At 41.4% G+C, this 24,688-nt stretch overlaps 1 protein-coding gene across 4 annotated transcripts in view; it reads right to left on the bottom strand.

The window, feature by feature from the left end:
- Positions 1-24,688, bottom strand: part of LOC121956512 (testis-expressed protein 2-like) — a 42,162-nt gene that overhangs the window by 1,642 nt on the left and 15,832 nt on the right. For 2 of the 4 annotated variants that reach the window (XM_042504771.1, XM_042504770.1), the window contains exons 3-12: positions 17,065-18,853; positions 13,029-13,229; positions 10,171-10,528; positions 9,197-9,486; positions 8,270-8,413; positions 7,521-7,620; positions 4,897-5,017; positions 2,736-2,858; positions 2,249-2,458; positions 1,359-1,479 (exon numbers count right to left, since the gene is read on the bottom strand). In XM_042504771.1, coding sequence (XP_042360705.1) covers positions 1,359-1,479; positions 2,249-2,458; positions 2,736-2,858; positions 4,897-5,017; positions 7,521-7,620; positions 8,270-8,413; positions 9,197-9,486; positions 10,171-10,528; positions 13,029-13,229; positions 17,065-18,828 — 3,432 coding nt within the window. In that variant the 5' untranslated portion in view covers positions 18,829-18,853. Of the gene's footprint in view, positions 1-1,358; positions 1,480-2,248; positions 2,459-2,701; positions 2,859-4,896; positions 5,018-7,520; positions 7,621-8,269; positions 8,414-9,196; positions 9,487-10,170; positions 10,529-13,028; positions 13,230-17,064; positions 18,854-24,688 lie in introns of those variants that run through there. The other 2 variants (XM_042504772.1, XM_042504773.1) reach the window with 2 other exon arrangements.

Genomic DNA, 24,688 nt, shown 5'->3' with positions numbered 1-24,688 from the left:
TCCAGAGCCAGTGTTTGGTTTGTCTCTTCTGGGCTACTGTAGAAACATGGCGCTGCAACAAGGCAATCTCCGTAGACAAGGACCTGCTCACTATGTCCATATAAATGACTCATTCGGAGGCAGTGATAGTTAACTTGCAGCCCAGGGGCCGAATCTGGCTTATAATAGGGTGACCATTGCACCCCCCATCATTTGCTATCTAACAATGAAAATAAACTGATTCACACTGGAATTTTGTACTTTGAATGGAAATAGGGTGCCAGAAATCATAAAAGCCATCAAAATAGAGCTTTTTTTTTAATAAAAAAAAGGTGCCAGGGAAGGATCTCTAGGACCTCATGACAGGCGCCGGGGTCAGCCGCAAATGTCCTCAAATCCTAGAACCGCCCCGCATACTGCTGACCCGTTTGAGGGTGCTGCAACTTGATTTGCCTCCAGGTAAAAATGAGTGAAAACAGCAAAACATTAAAAAGAGCCATATCATTAATGTTTCTTAACTGGCCCCTGGCTTCTTGTTTTTTGCAGAAATGGCCCTCGGGCAAAGCAAATTGAGTATACCAGTTCTAAGGTAACGAAAAGAGTCTTATTTTCAGCTGATTGTACACTTAAGTAAATATCCTTATCATATTATATTATATCCCCTCACACTGGGCTTTTAACTTCAACAATAGATCTGAAATATGCCTATTAAAAAGCTATTGTGAGTGTAATGGAGCACAAACTGCAGATTTACATACTTTTGTAACCAAAAGTCTAAACAAAAATGACCTGTGTCCTGAGACTGTAAAAAGAAGAACAAAGATATGAATACATCATCACCCGTGTATCCAAACCTGCACTGTTATGTCTGGAAACAAATGAGGCCTGAGTGTGGCAGTTGCTGAAAGCCAGATGTATACACTCACTCATAAATGACAACAGTGAGCACTGCAGCACTGCATTTAACTGGAGGGAAGGTTTAGGGGGGTTGTACGTAATAATAACCCGCAGAGGAGTCAGGCAGGGATAAATGTAGATGCTTTGGACCTAACAGGAACAGTAGTTTGCAGGTGTGCTTCTGGGCAGTTATCTAGAGGCAGGCGTATCATTACTTTGGATATAAATGAGGGGGTGGGAAAGCCACAGGGACACTGCTTTGAAGTAGATGTAAGTGGGCAGCCATAAATTCATCCTATAGTCCCTAAATTCTCACCCTAAAACATCTACAGGGACATTTTCTTTTTTCATGAGTAAACTTGCACCCTCTCTCTTTAAACCACACCAAAGCTGATTAACACCCCGGGATATGACATTACCTACTACACAATATAGACAGTGTAAATAAATTATATTTGTGGCATGTTTTTCTCAGTGTATACCTGAAACTCCTGGTCCAGTTTCTTCTCAATCCAGTCGGTCACGTGAACTAAAGTTACCTCCCTCTCACCCAGTTTAGGCCGTGCTTTCAGCTCCAAGTGAGGCGGACTCCGAAAACCGTACCTGACAGCCAAGAGGAAACATTCATTTAGGAAACGATTTAGACAGACTCCATGAAAGCTGCTTTTTTGGTTTATGTCACAAAATTCAACACATTTTCCAATTTGGCAACATAAGACACTTAGTTGAGGAAATGTGCAACACAGAATAACATTGCAATGACGCCTTTAGATAAGTGGTTCTTGACCTTTTTTGGCTTGAGACCCCTTAAAATGAGGCAAATTCTACTTCTGACCCTGCGTCGTAAGTTGTGGCCTCAGTGAGTGCATGGTTTTTAAGCACTTTATTGATTTTTCTGTTAGTGTTGAAGGAGTTTTAGAGGCTTAAAGATGTGAAAAGTATCCAGTACTCACATGACAAAAAAAGGAAAAATCCTGAAATATATGTTTATCTTTTTAAAAATGATTTTAATTATCTGGTGATTGTTCTTGCTACTGTTTCAGAGATCCATCTCATAGCTTGTGAACCACTGCTGTAGATGCTGATTAAGGTGATCATCATTATTATTATTATTATTATTATCCCTAAGATTGTCTTAATAATTATGTTAAAAAACACGCAATTTATACTCCAGGATTCAACATGTTTCATGAAGGAAACACACCTTTGTGTCCTAAATTCTAATGTGTTATTTTGCTCACTAGTTTTATTCTTTCATTACAAGCATGGCTGTATTTGCCCAGCAGAGGGCACTCAGTAATATTCTTCAACCAGGACTCTCATACACTCCCTGACTACATCCAACAGGCTAAAATGCACTGCTTGAACATACCATATCCTGTCCGTGGGGGGAGGTGGGATGTTGACAGCCAGCGTCCCGCGGCACTCTTGCACCTCCACTGTGAGCAGCAGGGGCGTATTGGACACCTCCTCCATCTTCTTCTTAATGAACTCTGTCTCTGTGGCTTTCTGGAAGTACTTCGACTTGGCTATCTTGTCCACAAAGCGCATGATCTTGCTGGGCCTGTGGCCTCCCACATAGCTACGTGAGCAGAGGATGGAAACAGAGGAGGGGAGGCGAGGAGTGAGTCAGGTTCATTATTTATTCATACCAGCATCTCTTGCTACTCAGCACCCACGATGGAGGGGAGTGACCAGGTGCTACATTAAATCAGCAGCAAGCTTTCGAACGTGGGACTGAGTGGGTGGGTGGACTGAAAGGGCAGAACAGTCTGTTTCAAAACAGCAGTGTGAATCTGTTTTTGCCCATTTTCAATTCAGATACCTGATGATGTTGTTGTAAAGAGACATTCGCTCACCCCTCGGCTCCAGGAAGAATGGCTTTGTCACTGAGGAGTTCTGGGGGGTCCTCCTCATCTGACGAGCCGGCACTAGACGATTCCTCATCGCTGTCTGCCAGACAGTATGTCCGTGGCCTGGGCCTGTCACACACACATAAACACTCACTGTTGCAAAACCATTACCAGTTACAACTTATTCTCATTAAATGCATGCTGACTGATTTAATAACTAAAATGGAAGGAGTGTCTGTATGTCTGTCCTTCAAATTTCTCGACAGCCATTCATCAGATCAACTTCACATTTGGCAGGTGTATAACTAAGGACCCAGAGGAGTGCAGTGTCGAGTGCAAGCTGTTGATATCTAAGGCACATATTTGTAAGATGTGTGTTTTGTACACACTGTGTAGTGTATTGAAAGTGAACCCATTTAACTGTTCAATGTATCTTCATACAACAGTTTGTATAATATCTTATGAAAATGCACACACAGCAGTTCAGATGTTATCTGATGAATTAGTGGCCTACAAATGACATTACACACTTAAGTGTAAAGTAATGTAGGCTAGGTTTAGGAGAAGAAAACTTGATGACTATGCACTTTAAAATAACTCAAAGTTTGCTTCTTTTCACACGAATCCCATAGGGGAAAGTCCTATGTTTGTTTGACCCTTCCACCACCCCAACCTACCTCCACCTTAGACAGACTTTCAGTCTTAAAACTACTCACAGTAGGGTTGCAATGGTATGAGATTTCACAGTACAATTACCATCTCAGAAAATATTGCGGTTTAATGGTATCACGGTATTACATAAGTATTATTATCAGTCAGAATGACCTTTCAAGGAAGGAAAACAGAAGGGTTAGTTTTGTTTTCCTTCCTTGAAGGGTCATTCGTGACGTGAAACCATGTTATTTAATGGAAGCATGTGTAAAAAGTCTCCCTTTTGAAAATAATTAAAATAAAGCTGAGATTTTCCATCCAAATGCATTTCTTTTTCAATATCGTAGATAAGGAAATAACGGTATGAAAAATCATCAACTTTCCTATCACAGTATACCTTAAAAAAGTATATCTCTGCAACCCTGGAGACGATGTACCTTAAAATAACTCAGAGTTTGCTTGTTTTAAGACGAATTTCCTGACCTTTCCACCACCCCAACCGACCTCCTTAGACAGACTTTTGGTCTTTATACTACATCTTTCTTTACTCCTGTACGTGCATTGGTTATGCTGCCTTCCCAAGTATGTGGATTATACATGAATTACTGGCTCATGATTTCATGGGTTGGCACATTACCTTTCATAGGCGTAAGTATGAACAGTGCATGAGAACAGCCTGAACTGCCAAACAGCATGCTTGGTGGCCTACATCTCACTTTCCATTGCTTGCTCCAGTAAATTCAAAAATAGATGAAGACATAGAGACCGGAGATTTTACATGGTAGCAAACTCAATCATGTCAAGCATCAGCAATGAACCTTTCTATATGTACGTTTTTGGTCCCAGAAATAGCCTTGGCTTCATTGAGGCCATAAAATTTCTGTGAGTTTTTGCACCCAAATGACTATTGTATACTCAAGCACTTCTAGAGGACGCAACTATGTCATGGAAGGTGTTTTATTCATAGGACCCAAGTAAGCACAGTGTTGAGAGTGAAGTTGTTTAGATAATAAGTTCTTGAGAAAGCTGCCAGCAGAAATACCAGAGGTCAAGCAATCAGCCCATTAGAAAAAGGCACTTTTTGAACAGGCACTGCACTAGTCTCTGATGATTCACCCAAGAAAATAAAGTTTAATCCTGAACAAAATGTGTTATTTCAGTGACAGGCATCTACGAGCATCTATTCCCAAACTCACCAGCCATTCGAAAAATCCACAGTGGTAAGCGTCCAGAGAGAGGATTCATAAATTAAGAGAAGGGAGGAAGAGCCAACAGACAAATGGTAGGAAATTGTGAAAAAACAGATGTGACAACTACTATGGTTCTAAATGCAGTTATCATCCAGCTCAGAGCTGTTTGTTTAGCAGGAAAGTTAATCCTTTAAACATCCTATTTTGGCCTAGTCATTGAGAATTTCAATCATCAAATGCATACAATCACTCTCAAAAATCTGTGAGACATTTTAAAATCAGACTGAATATCAGACTTGGAAATCAGACGTAACTGAAAGCCTCACCACTCTTTTCCGTGCTCGCCGAGCCCCTCGCCCTCCTTCCCCAGACGGGCCAGGTTCATCTTGGTCTCTAGTGTCATGAGAAAGGAGCCCGTGTAGGAGACCTCCAGATCAAACCACAGACCTGGACAGATAGTGAGGGAAACCATAAACTCATATTATGTTTCAGTATTAAAATCAGGCTACTTTACATCTCAGATAATACCACCTAAAATAAAAAATAACTGACTCTAAATGCTATTTCTGTGAGTAAACAAGAACCCCTGCTTGCTGTCTAATTGCTGTGAGCTCTCCTGCAGAGCCGCCAGGAGGAAGTCCTATCATCTAGGAAACACTGGAAAGGTCAGCTCTGGAGCCTCGGTGCCTCCTTATTGGCTTATCAAGGCTACATCCTGTTTACACACTTTTCAGGAGGCAACGGGAGAGCAATTCAGATTTCGATCCTCCTGCTGTTTGCTCAATGAATCCTAATGTCTGTAACTGATAAGTGCCTTTTATTAATCCTCTGCCTCGCTCCTTCCCCCCCCTCTTCATTTTCCACTCAAATGCTCATTGATTTGTATGTGTGTGGCAGCTGAGTCAAAGAGAAGCTAAATGACAGCATTAAGTCAGAACACGTTGGATGGTGTCTCTGTCTAGAACGAGACACACAGGAGGGAGAGAAAGCCTGGAGTGCCAAATTGAGGCTTCACTAGCATGTTTGTGTTTCTACTTCGAAGTGGGAAATATACCATATGCAGGTTTCCCTCATACTCACCACAAGTAAATCATCTGCCGCCACAACCAACAGATTTTTGGACTTGGACGAGTGATTCGGGTTAGGATCAGGACATTGGTCTGCGATAAGACCTAAACAGATCAGCCTGGTTTTCTTCACACTGAGCAGTGACATTGTTATGTCTTGGCGTCCAAACAAAGTTTTTATAATTGCCCCCGTTTGTAAATATGTAAGCTTTTTTATTTATTTATTTTGCCAAAAAATACGAATAGGCCTAATAATAACCTAAAGCCCAGATTTAAAAATCAGTCAGTCTGTTAATACTTCTACATAAATATAATTAGTTACATTCCATCACTGTTCACATGAAAACATACACTATTTCCATCTCAGTTTATTAGATTTTTAATGATATAATTTAAAAGTATTTTGCGCTCAATACAAATGACCAAAAACTGATTTGTTCTCATCACAGTTCATAATTAATCTGGAAAATAAAAGAATTGGTTTTAAGGGTAAATAAGGTGCCAGAGAGCATAAAAAGACCATCAAACAGAGCTTGCTCATTTAAAAAAAAAAAAAAAACTCCCTGGATTGAGGTCTGTGCTAAACCCCAAATGTCCTCAAATCCTAGAAAAGAAAAAACAGTCTCACAGAGCCATATCAAGCCTATTTTATGCCCAATCTTATTAATAGTCTTGTAGAATGATAGTCATATGCTCATATTATCAGTGTCTACTTATTGAATAAAAAATATATTTAATTCTATCAGTAATGCTGAGCTCTACACAAGCCCGTGTGCATTTAGCAGGTCTTGGAGCACAGTATAAACATTAGAAATCAAATCATGTCCTCCCAGCATTATGGAGTCAGGAAGCACTCACTCACTCTCCTTCTTATCATCATCACAAAACAAAAGAAATATCAACAAGACGTGAAATTAGGAATTTTTCCATCGAAGCAAACGCATCCTGTTGATCGAGCAGATTTACAGCGCAGCACTTCCAGAGATGCCCGTCCCCCGGGACTAATTATGTGCTGGGATCAACTGATTATGCTTTGTGAGTGTATTTCTGTGGGTGTATCGGTTCAGACAGAACACATTAATGAGCACTGCAGCCTTCAGCTGTGGAAATGTGGCTGACAGGAGAATGACTCATGACTGGCTGCTTCAACTCAACAGCAACAGATATTACAATGTCAGTGTTTGGTGACTAAACTGTCTTTGGAAAAATCCTGAATATTAAAAATAAAAATCAGACAGAGAAAACCTGTACATTACAGTCACATGGATTGAGGGAATAAATAGCGAGCTTGATGTTAAAAAAAAAACTCCAGATTGCTCTACTTTTAGCTTAAAAAACACCACTAATGACTGAAACATATCTCCCACATCCTGCGCCCCCTCACTCTTTTATCCCTAAAACGTCCGCCTTGGTAGGAATTAATATGCCTCACATCTCTGTATTGTCTGTGTGTGTCCAAGCCATCCCTTCGGTGTGGTTTAAGGCAGGCAGAAGGCAGGGTGAGTCAGTGCCTCAGTAATGGATAAGGGGGACCCAAGATGTGAAGTTTAATTACTGTGGATTAATAGAGCGAAGCACGCAGAAGGGCAAGACTCCAGAGGACAGAGGGAAGGGGAAATGTCTAAATCCAGAGAGGAGAAGAGGAGATGAGATGAGCAAAATTTAGGGAAGATGGAGGAACAGTAAGAAAGGGAGATGGATAGATTGAGGGGAAAAGAAAAGTGAGAGCATGTTGAGAGAAATGACAGCCTGGGTTACGATGAAGGATGGAGGATAGCGGGAAGAGGGAACGAAGATTGATGGCACAAAAATAAAATCTGTTTTTCAGCAGATCACCACTGTGTGGAAAACCTATCATACTTAAGTGTAGCTTCTCTTCCTACCTTGATGGTCCACAGAGGGTTTGGAGGCATGGAGGATCTTGGGGATGGAAAAGCCCATGTCGAGCTCTGTCAAAGTCAGCTCGTTCATAACATACGGCAGCTAAAACACAGAAACAGTTAAAAAAAAAACCCCATTTAGACTTAACAGACAAAAAGACAAAAAATGCAAAAAATGTCTATACAATCAATAATAATAATAATAATAATAATAATAACTTTATTTACATAGCACCTTTAAAAACAGAGTTTACAAAGTACTTAAACAAACAAAGCAAAGCAGAAATGGGATATTTAAAAGGCGATATAACAACAGAGAGCCAAACAAACCCACTGTACGCAAGCAAGACAAAACAAGGGTAGAGTTAGTATGAAATTAAAGCGAGAGGGCAAATAATACAAGCAGGATACAAAATGTCAATATAAAATAACACAAACAAAACAAAAGCAACAAAAGAAATAAAGCCATAAATATAAGGTAAATAAAACATAAGTAAAATCTGTAAAATAAATAAAAATAAATAAAAAAGACAACATCACCGAAAAGCTAGTCTATAAAAATGGGTTTTAAGAAGCGATTTAAGTCAATGATTCTGCGCGCCACATCTCCTGAGGCAGGTCGTTCCAAAGCCGAGGGGCCCTTATGGCAAAGGCACAGTCACCTTTAGTTTTCAGCTTTGGACCATTAGTAAACATTTTTCTGATTTAGTTAGTTGTACTGTAGATGTATGTTTGTGCACACTTGCACCTACCCTTATCTTACTGAGCTTCATCTGGATCTTTTTGGAGACTACATTGGCCCAGTACTTCTCTCCCAGGAAGTCCCAGAATATTCTTCCTACAAAAGCATTGACCCAGGCCTCAGGCTCCACAGTCTCCTCTGAACTTGTGCGTATCTGAAGGACACACATACAGGTAAGTAATGTAGCTTCAATCTTCAAGATACAACATTAAGTTAATTAAGTGCAATAATAGTCTATATAAAGCCCGGGTTTGATCCAGGCTCCATTTCCTTCCATGTCTGGATTAGCCTGTCAGTGGGCCACATGACACCAGCTTCCCCCTTTTCAGTTTACAAATTTACATTATACCCTGATGAAAAAAAACCACAGGCAGGTGAAGTGAATAACATCAATCTTCTTGTACCAATGCAAGATTCTACTGGGAACATGCATCACCCACCCAGATACCTTCACAGACCAACTGTTGATATTTTTCACTATCAAATCTGCAATTACTAATAACTACAAACTACCTATGAGTGACATGATTGGGGGACCCATAAGACTAGAAATTCGGGGCCAGTGCCCACTTTGCCTGGTTGGTTTTCTTTTCAGCCTTTCATGTTTCCATTTCATTTATTTACTTATTTATTTACAAGAGTTTAAGCTCTTGTTTAAATTCTACACATATATTATATTATATCATACAGCTGAGCTCATTTTTACACTTTTGCATGAACTGATCTTTTCAGCCTCTTTTCACTTTTGCAAACTGCAGCCATCCAGTACCTGCTTAACCTGCAAATTTTGACTAAGTTTAGTTTCTTTGCTTTCTAATAGCCTCCCTCAAGAACCAGTAATTCTCTTTTTAAGTGTAATTCAGAGTGGGTATCTTCCTAGCTTCCCATAGATCATATTATTCCTGGTTGTCATTTTAAAGTTCCCTTTGTCTCCTACCTTTTTGGTAGTTTTGGGGCTGCTTTCGGGACTGGGCCCAGCGCTGTCAGTGGCAGTCGGGCTTCTCTGTGGTGCCTGGGGGTTGACATACTTGGCCATATAGACATTATAGTCCAACATCATCTTCTGCTTCATCCCTCCAGTGGAAGCAGAGGAGAGAGCAGAGGGGGTCTCTCTGTGGCGAGACTGAGACAGCTCCTCGAGGCTTCCCCGGCTGCTGCTCCTGCTGTCGGCCTCCAGGCCGCCACCAGATTGGGGGCTGCTACTGCGGCTTTGGGAGGGCAAGAAGGCTAAAAGTGGTGGGGAGGGGAATGCAGAATGTGATGAGTAAGGGGAGGTTAATGTGATGCAATTATGCATCGACAAGATTTTTCAATGATTCAAATCAATCACACATAGATAATGCATGATCAAGGCTTTGTATGGTGAGCATGTACTGTTTATTAATTCATCACATGCCGCAACACTACACAACACACGCAACCGCATGCTTTACACAATATAACACACTGCATCCTCTCCCTGACTCACATTAGCACTGAAAAAGTCATTTTCAACATAACTGCGATGTATATCCACAAAACAGGCTTGATATTTAAAATCATTTCTTCGCTAATCCTGTTCGCCGTACATTGCCTTTATCACTGGACTCACACAGTGCTGGTGTTTCCCTTTGAATGGGGCCTTATCCTTGCAGGCTTATATCCCACAGTGGAGACCAATACTATAATATGCTGCTTCTCTGTGCATGTAATCCTGCTGACCCATTCACACTCATCTGTTCGCTCAGTCGAGGGGATTGGCAGTCCCTAAGCTGGGGTTTATGCACAGATCTGATGGCTATGCAGTTACATACTCAAGAGAATGGCTATCGTGGCAGTGGGAAGTGATGTGTGTCGGTGCAAATACAGTATGTGTGTGGGAAGGATGTGAGAGATAGATAAACCCATACACTGTACATCGCTCAAACTCACCACTCTTGCAGATGCCAGATGGACCTCTCCCCTCTGACTTCATCCGGGATGCAAGAAGAAATCTCCGGAACCACTCCTCCTTTTCGCGACCTGTCCTCCCAAACAAGTAGATTGTCAGATCACCACCTCCAGATGTTGGTCTTTTGGGTTCCTCTGCTGATCCTGATACCTCCACTTTCTCGCATTTGTCCGCTCGTTCCAGTTTCTCACCCAGCCCCGTTAATTTCTCCTCCCCAGCTTCAGGCTTCTCTCCCTGGGCTTTGGACATGAAGTCCTCCTGCTTGGCCAACTCAATGCAAATGGGGTACTTCTTGTTCCAAACTCTCTTCCTCGCCAAGCTTTGGGGCACCAGGTAGATCTACGGTGGGCATATAGACTGAGTTCAAGGTTCAAGATTTAAGGTTTCATTTTTAGTATCCAACAGTAAATTTGTTGTGCAGACAGGAAATTCAGCTCTCCAAAACAAGATATCCCGACAAAACAGATTTATAAGACATTAAAACAAAATACATGAATCATCATCATCAGTAGAAGAACTCTGAATGTCATGACAAAATGCCTTTAAATACACACACAATCACACACTCACTTCAAAGCGTTTAAGTACCAAGTGCATCATCATGTGCTCGTATCAAACGCATGAAAATGTTAGTGTGTTAGTGTTTTTGGGGCAGCAGAAGGCCCATGCTGAAATGAGGACTAACAAAAGAAATAACACGAACACTAATACTCTGTGGAGCACATTGAAACTATAAATGTTATGTGACAGACTTGCCCCAGGGTGTGAGTGGCAGCAACTGGGGGCTTGAAACCTTTTTAAAAATAAAAACCAAAGGAAACAATGCAGGCAGGAATTCAAGTGCAAATGACTCATCTATTATGTAGTTATATTTATCTAACCCAGAGCTCAATTTGTCTTTGACCAGCAATGTAGGAATATGTCCTTTGTTTTATTAAAGCCGGGGCAGGCAGTTTTATTTTCACTGGACAAAAATCCAATAACAAATTTTGAGAATATTGTAATTTAAGTGGACTGAGAGAGTTCTGCACCTCCTCTTGGCTCTGTTTACAGAGAACAGGGGATGGGAGACTTTGGCCAATCACATGACATTTCAGTGAGAGAGTTATGATGTTTTCCAGGAATTTCCCCTTTAAGTTAAGATAAAAGTTATTCACAAAGCATCTTAGCCCTTCAGAGAGCACCTACGGTGAAAAACTGTTCGGGGTAGGGAGGACTTTTCCGACTTTATTAAGCAGAGGAGAAAATTTCAGAAAGACAAATGTAGGAGTGACGACTGGACGAAAATAATTTAACAAAATGCTACAGATTACATGGTGCAGCGATAATGTTTTTGGTCGATCTTACTCTACTTACACATTTCCCACCCAACGCAATAACCACATAACGCCAGAAATAAAGTGATCACAGCAATAAAAATATTTGCAACTGGAAACATGTTACAGTGCAGCAGTGCGATCACACATAAAGTGCTTTTACAGTCTCATATTGTGATACATGTCATTCAATTTCCACTGGGTGTCCACACCCTGCAGGCTCACAAAAGGAGGTGTCTGTGACAACCAATCACATCTGTGGAAAGAATATGTCATACATAGGGGGTCAACCACACCTACTCACCAAGATAAAAGTTTTTGTCCTTTCTTTGCTCAGAGTTGCTCTGATAATTTTTCAAAATAACTCCTAAGCAAGGACTCCTTGCTAGAAATTTTTAGGCTATATTAGGAGTTTTCTGAGAATGTTTGTGAATATGGCCCCCGATCTAAGACAGGTTCAAATAAAAGACATTGACAATGAGCAGGACCAAATGCATGTTTGGGAACACTTGAAAATATCTGATTCTATAAATGCCGGTAACAGTCAAGACAGACTAATCATCCGACCAACGATGATGGTGAAATGATGCTTCAGGGAGCCACTCAGTTCCAGAAGGAGGAGAGCAGGACAGCTGCATGATGAGGACAGCCGTAATGACCCCTTTGCTCCATGATATGAGAAATGTCCCCTTACTATCTTCAGATAAACAAAACCATCGAGTCAGCACACTGCTACACAAGACGCAAAGTTGTGTGTACAGGGTCAGTGACCTGTGATATTCACTCCATGTTTACACACACTATGTGACTCTGAAAATGAGTAGCTTTGTCACAGAACTTGACCTATTAGCAAGCATGCACTCAGGCAAAGGCAAATATGAGGGGACGTGTGCTTGATGTCACTATCTGTTAGACTTATCATCAAAGACACAAAAACAATGAGGAGCCAGTAGACACACTTAACGGACAAATATGTTTCCTTCTCTCACACTCACACACACACAGGAAATTTCAGTATGTCTCTTGCATTACTTGCAGGACTCAAGAAGATTGAGTGGAATTTAATTAAAAATGTATTCAAGTATGAATTTAACATACTTTTTCACTTTAGCATTTGATTGTCATGTTACTTTATACTTTTACGCCTTTTCAGAGGGAAATATTGTGCTTTTTACTTTACAGCATTTATGACATCTTTAGTTGCTTTACCAATGAAGATTTTCACAAAATAAAACTGATTTTCAGTTTTGGGAGTGTTAATTTCCTTTTGTTTAAAATGTTGAGAGTTTTGGATGTTTTTCCCCTTTTTACAGGATTTTTTGGGGGGTATTCTTTTCATACAATTAACACATTTTCCTGATTATACTTCCTAACTTTTACTTTAGTACCATTAGGTACAGGACTTTTACTTGTTGCAGAGTATTTTTACTGGGTGGTTTAAGTACTTTTACTTAAGTAAAGCATCTGAATACTTCGTCCACCACTGATTTCTAGTTACCCACATACATCCACAACCACCGCACCTTGCTGTCCGTCAGGTCGTAGATCTTCTGGCTGATGTAGGTGACGTCAGGTTTAGGCTCGTTGTGTGTGGCACGGCGGGAGATATTTCGGTTGGGCTTGGAGAGCCGCAGGACAGAGCCCTCTAGACGGACGTATATGGAGTGTGTCAGGGTGGCGTGGTACATCTCTGGGTCGTAGCTGTGGATCTCATTCATCCAGCCCTGAGAGATTAAGAAGATGGACAGTTTAAACTGACTGTGACTCAAAATCTTTTTTCACTATATGCACATCAGACTCCCAGTTGAACACCAAGGATTTTGGGATATGTTACCTCACTAGCTGAGTTTCCATGTGGTTTTTGCTGAGTTGATAATAGATTTTATACTAGCATATTTGCCCATACACTCATATTTTATGTATGAACTTTCCACTGTCAGAGGAAACAGGTTTGTATAACAATAAACCAATAAATTTCCACGACTTTTCCATGAAACAAACTTTCAAGACCATACAGTCTCTGAAATCATCAATACTCCTTATCAGTTGTTTTCCATTACTATAATAGCTATAATAGCTATACTATAATAGCTTTTTAACATATATAATATTTTAAAAAATAATGAAATCAGAACATAATTAGAACTAAATATTCAAATATAACTTAGGGACTGTTCATTATTTATGAAAGGGGGTTGTGCAAAAAGGGGGAGTCAGGTCAAATAATTTATTTAAGCACTAGGAAGGGACTTATTTGGATTTAGGGGGTGTACAACTTAAAATTACTGTATGAGGCATGATTTCTTTAAAAAAATGTTGGCCATTTTTTAAAAACGTTTTTTGTATTTTTAAAGAAGAAAGGTTTTTGTAATTTTTTTTTTTTTGATGATTTTTAAAGAAGAATTTTTCTTTAAAAATCACCAAAAAATTACACAATTTATCACAGCCAAAAACTATAAAAACAGAAATTATTGTTGGATTTCCACATTTCTGATGGTCCTTGAACACATCATGTATTATTATACAGACATGAGAAACAAAACCCCATGACTTTTCCAAAAAATGTAGGGTACATACTTGACCTTTAAAGGCCTGGAAATTGCGATTTGCAAATTTCCTTCTTCTGGTTTTCCATGACCGTTTAAACACTGAACACCTGCCTATAAAGATTCAATACTCAATTATCCAGTTCAAAAGGATGTTTCAAAAAACTTAAGTGAGAGGCAGGTCACCACAAGTGAAAGAAAGTTGAACTCGTTGTTCTGTGTTGAAAATGCGGGTTGGGACGGCACTATTGGCTGTATGAGTGCAGTGCAGAGCTGCAGTGATTAGTAAGCAAATTGGATACACACACACAGTGACACACTAACGTGTGTGCCGCCGGAGTGTCCATCACAACAAAGAACAGAGAAGGTCAGATTAAACCACACAGACACATGACTTCATCCTCTGCCCAGGACGACATCACTCCACTATAGCAAATAGTTATTTTCTGTTATATTAATGCACTGAAAGTAGTATAGCTCCTTTTTTTTGGTCTACAATTTATGTTACATCGACAACATGTATACAATATCTTTGGTATTCTCTGTGCAGCAATTTCTTATTACTTATCAGCTATTATAGGATTTCATGAACCAATATATCTGCGATTACTTAGAATTACAATTTATTATGCAGGAATACAACAATTTTGGCTGCCAAATGTCAAAAAAACATCACTCCTTGTGGTATTTATCTAAGATTATAATCAAATTACACTCAGTGGTGCGGCAGGGCCACAGAGTTCATACAACACAACAAATGATGAAGTGGGACATCTGAGACTCTCTGTTGATCCTTGGAGGAAAGAAAGGGAAAGAAGTGCGTCCCCACTGTTGCTCTGCACTTGTGTGCTCGGGGGGGTCGAATGTTCAAATGTGTGTATCATGTTCTGCACAACCGCAGCACTCCTCTTTTGGAACAGCTGTGCCCTCCAGCCATAAGGCTCCCCTGTGCAACAGCTTGGTACCCACTGAGGCACGCACACACACACACACACACACGCACACAAGTACACATGCTTACATAACTCCTTCAAGCTACTTAACATTTCTCTTCAAGCAGAGTTTCTACCGCAATGAGTGAGGTTAACTGAGAACAGGGGGCAAATGTGGTGGTGCTGTCATTCTGATGTTTGGTTCAAAGCAAAAACTGTGGCCTTCACTGGAGAAAAAATGTAATAAAACCCCAATATGTTGCTGCTGGTCCCCATGAGGATGTGTAGAGTATAATTCTCATCCAACCTCCCACCTTATCAGTCCCAAAGGAGGCTCTGTGAGCACAGCCAATTCAATTGGAACAACAGGGGAAATATCAGCCAGTGCGAAAGTGAAGAGCATGTAGTTTACACATCCAAAACAAAAGCTCTGTGGGACAACAATACTACCTACTACAATTATGCTCATGCTTGATAGTAAACAAACACAGACATTTTGTATTCTGCTCTCTGTGGATGGTTTCTCCAAGGCCTGATAAGATAAAATGCGGCACCTCAGCCATTTATCACACAGATCTTATCAACTGCATGTGTAAAACCTGTAAGGCTAAACCCAATATAGGTCATCTCGACTCTTAGTTATACAGAACAAGGTGTTTTTTGTGAGTTTGCATTAAAAATGTGAGACTTTCCTGTAAATGGGAATTGAGAACCAGTTTCATTTGAAAACTGGTTCCAAACAGTCCGATGCATCTGAATCATGAGGCCCTGGGTTTCATCACTTCTTATTATCGATGCTGGCATGTTTTTCTGACAGTTGCGCATTAAAAATTCAAACTTATGGATTTAAACTGATGAAAACTTACACGGGTCTGTGAAGCCAGCACAGTCAGAAAAACTTCATGATTTATTTTTTTCCTCAGCAGCAGCTTGTGAAGTTTGAGTCGTGGGGTGGATAAAAAACGGTTGAATTAGAGTATTTTTGGGGGTCAAAAGATTGTTAGTTATACTTTTCTAATTCAAATGTTAATTGATGTTAACTGATTTTATATATCACTTCCTTAAAAAAATTAAATCAGGTCAGATTGATGGATGAGAGCAGCAACTATACATATATATATATATATATATATATATATATATATATATATATATATATTCTCCAATATAATATGAACCGTAATGAAAACTTCAGATTAAAAGTATGAAATACTGCATGCATAGTTCCTACTTGGTGCATGTCTACAAACTGTATTATAATCCTGCATAATGAGGTGAATGGAAAAAAATGTGAGGTGAACTTGCTTGTAAACCAATATTGTGTGATGAGCCACATATCGAGAACCCCAGGTAGGAGTCCTAAAATCCGGAAATCAGTTCGCATTTCAGATCCTTCAGTGCCCTTGTCTTAAAGTCAGTGGTTTTTTGAATGAATTTTTGGATAGATGCCTTAAATAAGGTGTGTGGTTAACAAAAGCTGAAGATATTTTCATGTTCTGTTCTACGACATAAAATATGTCAGTAAATACCCCACATACAAACCCTGAAGCCTCTAGGTGTCTTAAAAAGGACTGTTACTGTTAGTGGCTAAATAAGACTGCAGAACGTCATCAAGCCACGCCAGACACGGCTTCACAACCTCATATTTCGGTGGCGACACAACCATAGCGTAGTTCGTTTATAGCCTAACATTAGCTTTTTACTTTTGGGCAATTGCATTTAGGCTACATAATTCATAAAAGTTTGTTATTCACAAAGCTTATTTTCTGCAAAACTCCAAAATCCAATGGAAAAATCCCATTGGTTTTTTGATGAGGGGAGCAAGGGCGATGTTAGCTTCTGGGTTGGCCTACAGAAAAATGTCGTCCCTGGGGCACTTGAGTATATTTTGAACAGGCTACAGGTCGTTTAAAATCGGTCTACGGGCCAAGTTTTGCCCGGGGCTGGACTTTGGACATGTCTGGTAAGAACACCTGCTGGAAAAGCCAAGGTCTCTGCAAAAAAGATCCAAACAAATCTACAATTTAAAGTCGTAGAGCAACAGGTCCATATTTGGCCATCCGTGTTTAGCTTTTTCTCACCTTGAAGATTCCCGGTTCTTTGATATCCAGCTGGGCCACATTCCAGTGCTCTATCCCTCGCCTCCCTCTTCTCGTCCCTGATGAGGAGCGTCGGGGAGAGGACAGCCAAAGGATCAGCAAAGCCAGCATGAACCCAGCTACAATCCCATGAACCACCGCACATACATACGGTGGCACTGGAAGGATTATATACCAGTACACCAACTGCGTCAGGAAGATGAGGCCAGTCACAGGCAAAGTCTCCAACTCCTCCTCCTCCTCCTCTTTTTCCTCCTCCTCTGTGTCAAGTTCACTACACAGCCCAGTGCTACCAGTGTGGGGCTGCCGGGACCCGGGAAAATCCCCATCCGGTGTTTCTGTATCAGTACATAACTCAAAGTCCTCACTGTACAACTCGCAGAAGTCCTCGTCTTCCTGTCGAGCCACCAGAGCCGACATCGAGCAGCGGCCCAGCGTGAGAGAAGGAGACCGGTGGAAAGTGGATGAGGAGGCCTGGGTGAGGGCTGGGGCCGAGGCCAGAGGTGGGAAGGAGAAAAAAACAGAGTCAGGGCCCTTGCCCGTGGGGGTTTCTTCCTCTTCTGCTCCTTCCTCTTCTTTGATGCTATAGTTGTTGTTACCTTCCATGTGTCCGTTTACGGCTGTGGCTCCGCTGAGCTCGGAGGCACTAGAGGACAGCGATTTGGCGCGATGAGCGGCGCTTCCAGCAGCTCCAACGCCAGACTCATCCCCCATGATCTTACTAAACAGCTGCAGGGGGTCTGACATCACCTCTGACAGACGCCGCTTGGTATCCTCTATTCTGGCCTCCACCTCTTGAACCTTAAAGAAAGACCTGCCATCTGGGGACATGATGGGGGAGGAGGGCGCCGTTTTGGAGTCTCCACCTGCTTGAGTGACGATGACTGGGGTGGAGGATAAGCGAGGCTGGGAGAACTGTTTGAAGAGCTGCATGTTGCGAGGTGGAGGCCGCTGGGATGGCTGTGCTTGCTGTTGCTGATGAGGGGGGTGATGAAGATGGTGATGAAGAGGCCCCTCCTGATGTTCGGCCTTTGAGGTGTCCGTGGAAAGAGACTTAACAAAAGATTTCATTAAGTGACGGTGTCGTGCATGTGGTGGTGCAACAGCTGTGAGCGCAGGGGTGGGATCTCGAGACTCGACGTCATTGGACAAAGACCTGACCAGGCTGAGGAAAGGCTTGGAGGAGGACAGAGCTGCAGACTTGCAAGGGGAGGAGGAGGAGCTGGAGCTTGTGGATGGAGGATTGACTGAGGGTCGGTCAGAGGGCCAGGAGGAGCTGGCAGGAGGGGTGGAGCTCAGGTGGGGGTGCGTGGAGGTGGGGGTGATAGTCATAGCTGGAGATGGTGTGTGTGGATGAGGGTCTGAGGGCTGCACGGACAGAGTGGTGGATGAAACAGGGAGTACAGCAGCTCCTGAGGAGGTCTCCACACCAGTGGAGTCAAACAGCAGCTCCTCTTTTGCCTCCAAGCCCGTGGCGACAGACTGGTCATCAGCCCCCGAAGCTTCTAGACCTTGAAACCCCCCTGCACCGTCAAGCTCAGATTTATCCGCGGCAGATCCAACAGGTACCCCGTAGAGCTCCTCTTCCTCGTCGTCTTCCTCCTTCCCCAGAGCAGAGAAGTGGATGGTGATGGTGTCGCGAGAGAGGGAGCGCTGCACCTGCAGCTTGGGTCCGGGGGCGTGACGAAGGGGAGGAGTGTCAGCATGCTGGCCACTTCCCCTGCTGCTGCTGCCCTGACTGCTCATCACCACCCTGCACAGGGCTCACAGCCTGGAAGAAAAAGACACAGGCAGAAGCAGAACACTGTTACTAACCACAGAAACACTGAAATAAAACATTGGTGCAATGAAGGAAGTTGCGGTGCAAATCAGCAATGTGATGAAATGACTTCAGAAATCCCCACACACTAACGGCTGGGCAATATGACAAAAAATAATATAAAATAATGATAAAAATGTACGTATCAGTCGATTTTGACAATTACGAGGGCTGGGCGATTTATCGACATAATGGATGTCATCGATCATGGAGTTACGTTGATTTGCAAAACATGCAGAGGTCCGTATAATAAGCTGCACCCAAAATGACTTCTCACAGGAGGAAAGCTACTTTGCACAGACACCAGAGGAGAAAGCATTCTGGATATCATAAAACAGCAGTGACATGGAAATCAGACTAATCTTAAAATATGCTGCAGTTATCATTGTTTTAAGAGAAGTTGATAGCATAAAATTATTTAAATATTACTGAGGCAAGTTTTTATTATAATCCTTCCTGCCACTCCTGCATAAGTCAGCGCCCCACTTGGGCCACCCCAGTAAAAAATGTCTGGACATGCCGCCACCACAGTAATAATTTCCGAATTACGAAAACTTTATTGTCCATAAATGTAATAAATGTGCCTTTAGTTTCCCCATAAAATACAAAAAAACATGCCCTAAGAACAATAAAAAAAGACAGCAATAGATTCTTGGCAAAAAGTATAAAAATAAGTCTCAGTGATACACATTCAAGCAAATATAATTTACAATAAATATGTATTTATAATTTGACATATCTCAGTCAAAACAATGGCAAAAGAGACATTGTTTGACGTTTAAGTAGCGTAGGATTATTTCAGGGCTGGGTGATGTGGATTAAATCAAGTATCATGATATTTTTGACCATTAACTCAATATTGGGTTCACAGCGAGATTTTCCATAAATAATCATCAATAATGTGGATATAATGACTAAGTGGGTAATGCCACATGGTAGAACAGCAAGAGTCTAGTAAGTTCAGAAAAATGCATGAATTCACTTCAATGCAGCCTTAAAAGCAGGAAAAGATAACACACAATATAACGATATCTAAAATCGAGACGATATCTAGTCTCATATCACTTCATCAATATGACATGAACATATTGCCCAGGGCCACTACACACTCTTCATGCACACACACACACACAGACAGAAGAGAACAGCCCCGCAGATCTCTATTCACCCTAATGTGAGCAGACTGGACAGGTATGTCCATGCTCCCTGATCCATTAGCCCTCATTATGCAAGGCTTTAGCTGACAGACTGAGTCGCTCTCAGGCCTGGCCTCTCTCTGTCTTACCAGCGTCCTACTCACTCACCCCCACTATGACAACATGATTAATGGGTTACTTCAGAACACATGAGCCTTGAGGAGATGGGCCGACAGCGATTCAGCTGTATGTATCTTCACCCTCCACAGGGGGCAGACTGCAGCTGGCTAAATACTGTGAGGTGGTAAGGATAAGAAAGGGGAAAATTAGTATGCTTCTCTGAGTAGTGGATGGAAAATCATTATTAAGTGAAAGTTATTATTTGAAAATATCTCAGTTAGTTTAACGACAACATTAACATCATTACTTGTTACTTGTGCTGCCTTTAGGCATCTTTAAAAAAAATGGTGCGATTTCTTTCAAAAACATGGAGATGAGCAACTTGGTAAGAAATGTTGCACAAATTGGAAAATATAAGAAAATTCAGAAAATATTTTTTAAAATGCTAGGAAAAAAGGTTTGAAAGACAAGGATAAAAAGGTAGAAAAAACTATTTTATAAATATCATAATTTAATATTTAAAAGAATGTCACAGCATTTTTATCATTACTAAGCACTTTGTTTCATTTTCTTGTTTTTTCTTTTTTTAATACTAATTTTCAGGGAATTTTCCTGTATTTCTCAAATTTCTTCTTCTGGTGCCGTTAATGTAGCCGTTATTAATTATTCCTATTCTTTATTCTCTAGTCTTTTTACTAATTCATATTCATAGCTCAAATATTCTCCTGAAACTCCTCATTTCATTTGTTGTGGCCGTCATTTAGTCCTTCAATTGAATCTTTTACAAGTCTATAATTGTCATGCATTGCATTACTTCTGTGCTTTATGGCATCATAAAAAACATAAACATATACATAAATATAGCAAACCCTCCCTCCTCCACCCACGCATAACAATATGCAGGACATAATCACACTACAAGGCAGCTGTTAGGCTCCAGTGATCGCAGGAACAAGGCGTCTATTGTACAGTCTCAACACAGCGGAACCAAAGTCATTCATCATGCGGTGATTTCACCGAATGAGGCCTCAAGTTGTTATTGAGTTATTGTGCCTGTTTATTCTTCCACATCACGTAGAGTCCATCATCCCTGGTTAGCATTATCAAACGGGCAGGGCAAATGCCCACAGAAAGACACACAAACATGCTGCTTGCACACACACAGAGTCACTCTGGTCTTTCTGCTGGTTGATAGAAATGTCCTGTAATGGCAGCAGGGGGGACGCAGGGAAACAACAGAGCAGTTAGCTTGTGTGTTTGCCTGCATTTCTGAGAAAGCCCCGGCGCCCCTTGGGGCTCTCCGGTTGGCACTGCATCTCCAGAGACTGTATTTGTTGGGATGGAATAACAGAGCGTTTGACTTTCCCAGCCAGCCTTGCATTTGGCTGTGCTACACTGGGTTTTGTGTGTGTCATTTTGAGTATTTGTGTGTGTGTTGCTTCTGCCATGGCTGTGCTGGGGGCACAGCAGATCGAATAAAAACAAGGAAAAGGGAGAGACAGAAAAGAGAACAGCTAAAAGAAAAACGATGAAGAGCCACAGGGGGTCTGTAGAGGATGCAGACGACCTTTCAGAGACAAGCTTTTGAAGTGGGATTCACTTAAGGAAGGCAGAGACGGAGAGAAAATGGGGAGGTTGACACAGACGAGTGAGAGTGATGGGGAGGAGGGAGGAGACAAATGAGTAGGGAGACAGAGCCACGGAGATGGAAGTGGTTGTTGTCGTCATCAAAGCCTGAAGGACGGATTAAAACATTGTGGAGGTCGATAGGGTGAGCAGAGACGGATGGTTCCAAGTTTAGCTGGAGTCGGGTTTTAGGAGGCTGCAGCCAAAAGACACCGAATCATGCGAAACCATACTACTGATGAATGAATTTAAAATTCTTCCATGATATGCGTGCACTGGTGTTCACTGTTTGTGTGCAGACAACAAAAATGAAAGATAATGATGATGATCAAAAGAAAATTAATCAGCAGCTATTGTGATTTATGTATTTTTTTATTTGTCATAAGTCATAGCAACTGAAATATTTTGGGTTTTTGTTCCAAAGGTGTCATTTTGGGCATTTAGGAAGTTGTTAGGTTTTTTAATTTCATTTATCTGCATTCATATTCATATATATGTTTTATAGATTGGTCCAGACTTCCGCTGGCTACACCAGATCAACCAGGCTTCAATGCATAGCTGATGGGTTCAGAGATTGCAGTTTTTCATATAAAACGTAGTGAAATGAACTCAGTGTGTGTGTTGGTACTTTCAACAAAACTGATAATTGTGGTGATTTTGGCCACTATGATTGTGATATATAAATTTTCATACTGTTTCATCTCTAATTACAACCATTTTTACAAAGTTTAAACATACAAAAATAACATAAGCCATTCTGCTAGCTCATTCACAGCCCAAAATCTCCGTTTTATGAGAGCTAAAACACAGATGAAACACTGGAAACATGTCTTGTGTTTTTCAGGTTCAATTAAGCGCAACCTGGACAATGTTTGCTGACACACCCACAGTTTAAGTTATTTCCTCTCATCAATGCACCACTGCCATTAAAAGCCCTGTGTTTGTTTTAGCCGCTTCTGCATGAGGATGAGGAGAAGAGTCTGGCACCGAGGGAAGACTCATCCAATTAATCAAAGCAAGCGGGGCCACTCTAATCAGCTAAAGCCAGTACCCCGGGAGACCAGAGAGGAGGGGGGTTTAAAAGCAGCAGGGTATAAAAGTGATATAAGAGGGTGAGCAGACAGTAGAGAGAGAAAGGGGTTGAAAAGTAAACACAGGAGAGAGAAAACGGCATATAAAACGCTGCACATTGAACTACTTCTGCAGAATTTTTTTTTTTAAATGAATCCTTATCCACAATCTGTAATCCCATCCTGCCTTAACTCAGAGTACATTGACAGTATTCAAATTTACATGCATATTCAAAAGTGGGTAAAGAAGTGGAAAAAATATGAGAAGAAGCTGTGAAGAGGAGGGAGGTGCAGAGTGGATGCTGAAAGAGAGATGGAGATGTATTTATGGTCAACAGTTTGTGCCTCCTTCAGCATATTGAGTCTCTCTTCTCTCAGCTGAATGAACTGATGAAAACCACCAATTTACTCAATTTTTGAAGAGCAGAGAAGCACTCTTAACTGGTTTAAAAACCTCCAGCTGCGCCATTAAAAAGCAGAATTTGCTGGAGATTTCTTTATTTTCTGCTCGTTTCATTCCTGCTAAAACCGCAGCTGATATACTGAGTCTGACAGATGCTGCAGCAGGTTCCATATGCGTCTACTTTTCGGTCTCTCTTTCTTCCTTTTTTTGACAGAGACTCACCTGGTCTCCCTTTCCTCTCTCTGCATTTGATGGATGGGTAGATACTTCTGGACTGTCACCCATCCTGACAAATATCAGGCCCTGAGGGGGCGTGCGGAGTGAGGTGGGGGGGGGTGAGGGCCTCCTGGCCTTACACAAGTGTCACACAGCAGCAGGGGGCATGGACTGAGGTAGATTTTCACATTTAGAAATCATGGTTTTTGTGAAGGTTAGAGTTAGGAAAGATGGGAAGGATGTCTGCACAAGTGAACTTAAAGCAAAAGTTTTTACATTTTGAGGAGATATTCTTCTTCATTTTCGGATAATTGCTCTGTATGTTAAATAGGAGTCTTAGCTTGGCTCATAGACTGGAAAAAGGGCGAAACAGTGAGCCTCGCTCTGTTCAAAGTCTACAAAAACTTTCTACCAGCACACAATCTTTCAATCATGGATGGATTACTGAACGGGCCAACTGAATATCAGGGGGCCCCCTAGCCTTTACTTGCAAAATGTCACTCATATTGACATGCATTGGCTAGGAGAAGGATTAAAATTATGAATTAAGAGGTTCAAAGAATCTGCAAAGAGATCCAAAAAAGCAGAAAAAAAGACTTGAAACACTCATAAAGAGATGCAAAGGGGCATAACTACAAAGAGACAGAAACAACCTGGTGGCCCAGCCAAAAAAAGGATGATGCAACAAATTACTGTCTTTTTATTCTTCTTCTTCCTTATTGAAACCCAATGCCTACATTACCCATAATGCCATTCAGCCACCAACAGGTTGGCATTTCCCTGTAAGACTTTTACATTCCCTTAGCACAAAGCTGGCACAAATATCTGTATTTGTGGGGTTTATTTTAAGTCACAGATCAATACCAATGACTCAACAGTTACTTCAGCAGGTCCTTAGATTTTTTGGCTTTTAAAAAACTACTTTCAAGCCTCTGATTTGGGAATAACAAACAGCTTCGCCATGTCAAGGACGACGTGGGCTGGGCAGACTACAGTCGTAAGAATATTTGCATTTTTTGGGTGTCTCCGTTGGATTTTTTTCTTGCTGTATTTGTTCAATCAAGAACTTCACCATTCTGTCTACTTCAGGCCATCCTTATCCGCGCCAGAACCAAACTCCTGAATAGGCTACTTCTCCTTAAGTAACGGCGTGCTGATGTGATTGGATGCGTCAGCAGGTGTCGAGGACAAACTGGCGTGACCTCTGCTGAAGGAT

This window comes from Plectropomus leopardus, chromosome 17 (assembly GCF_008729295.1).
Source record: "Plectropomus leopardus isolate mb chromosome 17, YSFRI_Pleo_2.0, whole genome shotgun sequence".
NCBI classification, from domain to species: Eukaryota; Metazoa; Chordata; class Actinopteri; order Perciformes; family Serranidae; genus Plectropomus; species Plectropomus leopardus.
The sequence above is the reverse complement of the archived record's forward strand: the minus strand, read 5'-3'. Positions and strand labels throughout refer to the sequence as shown.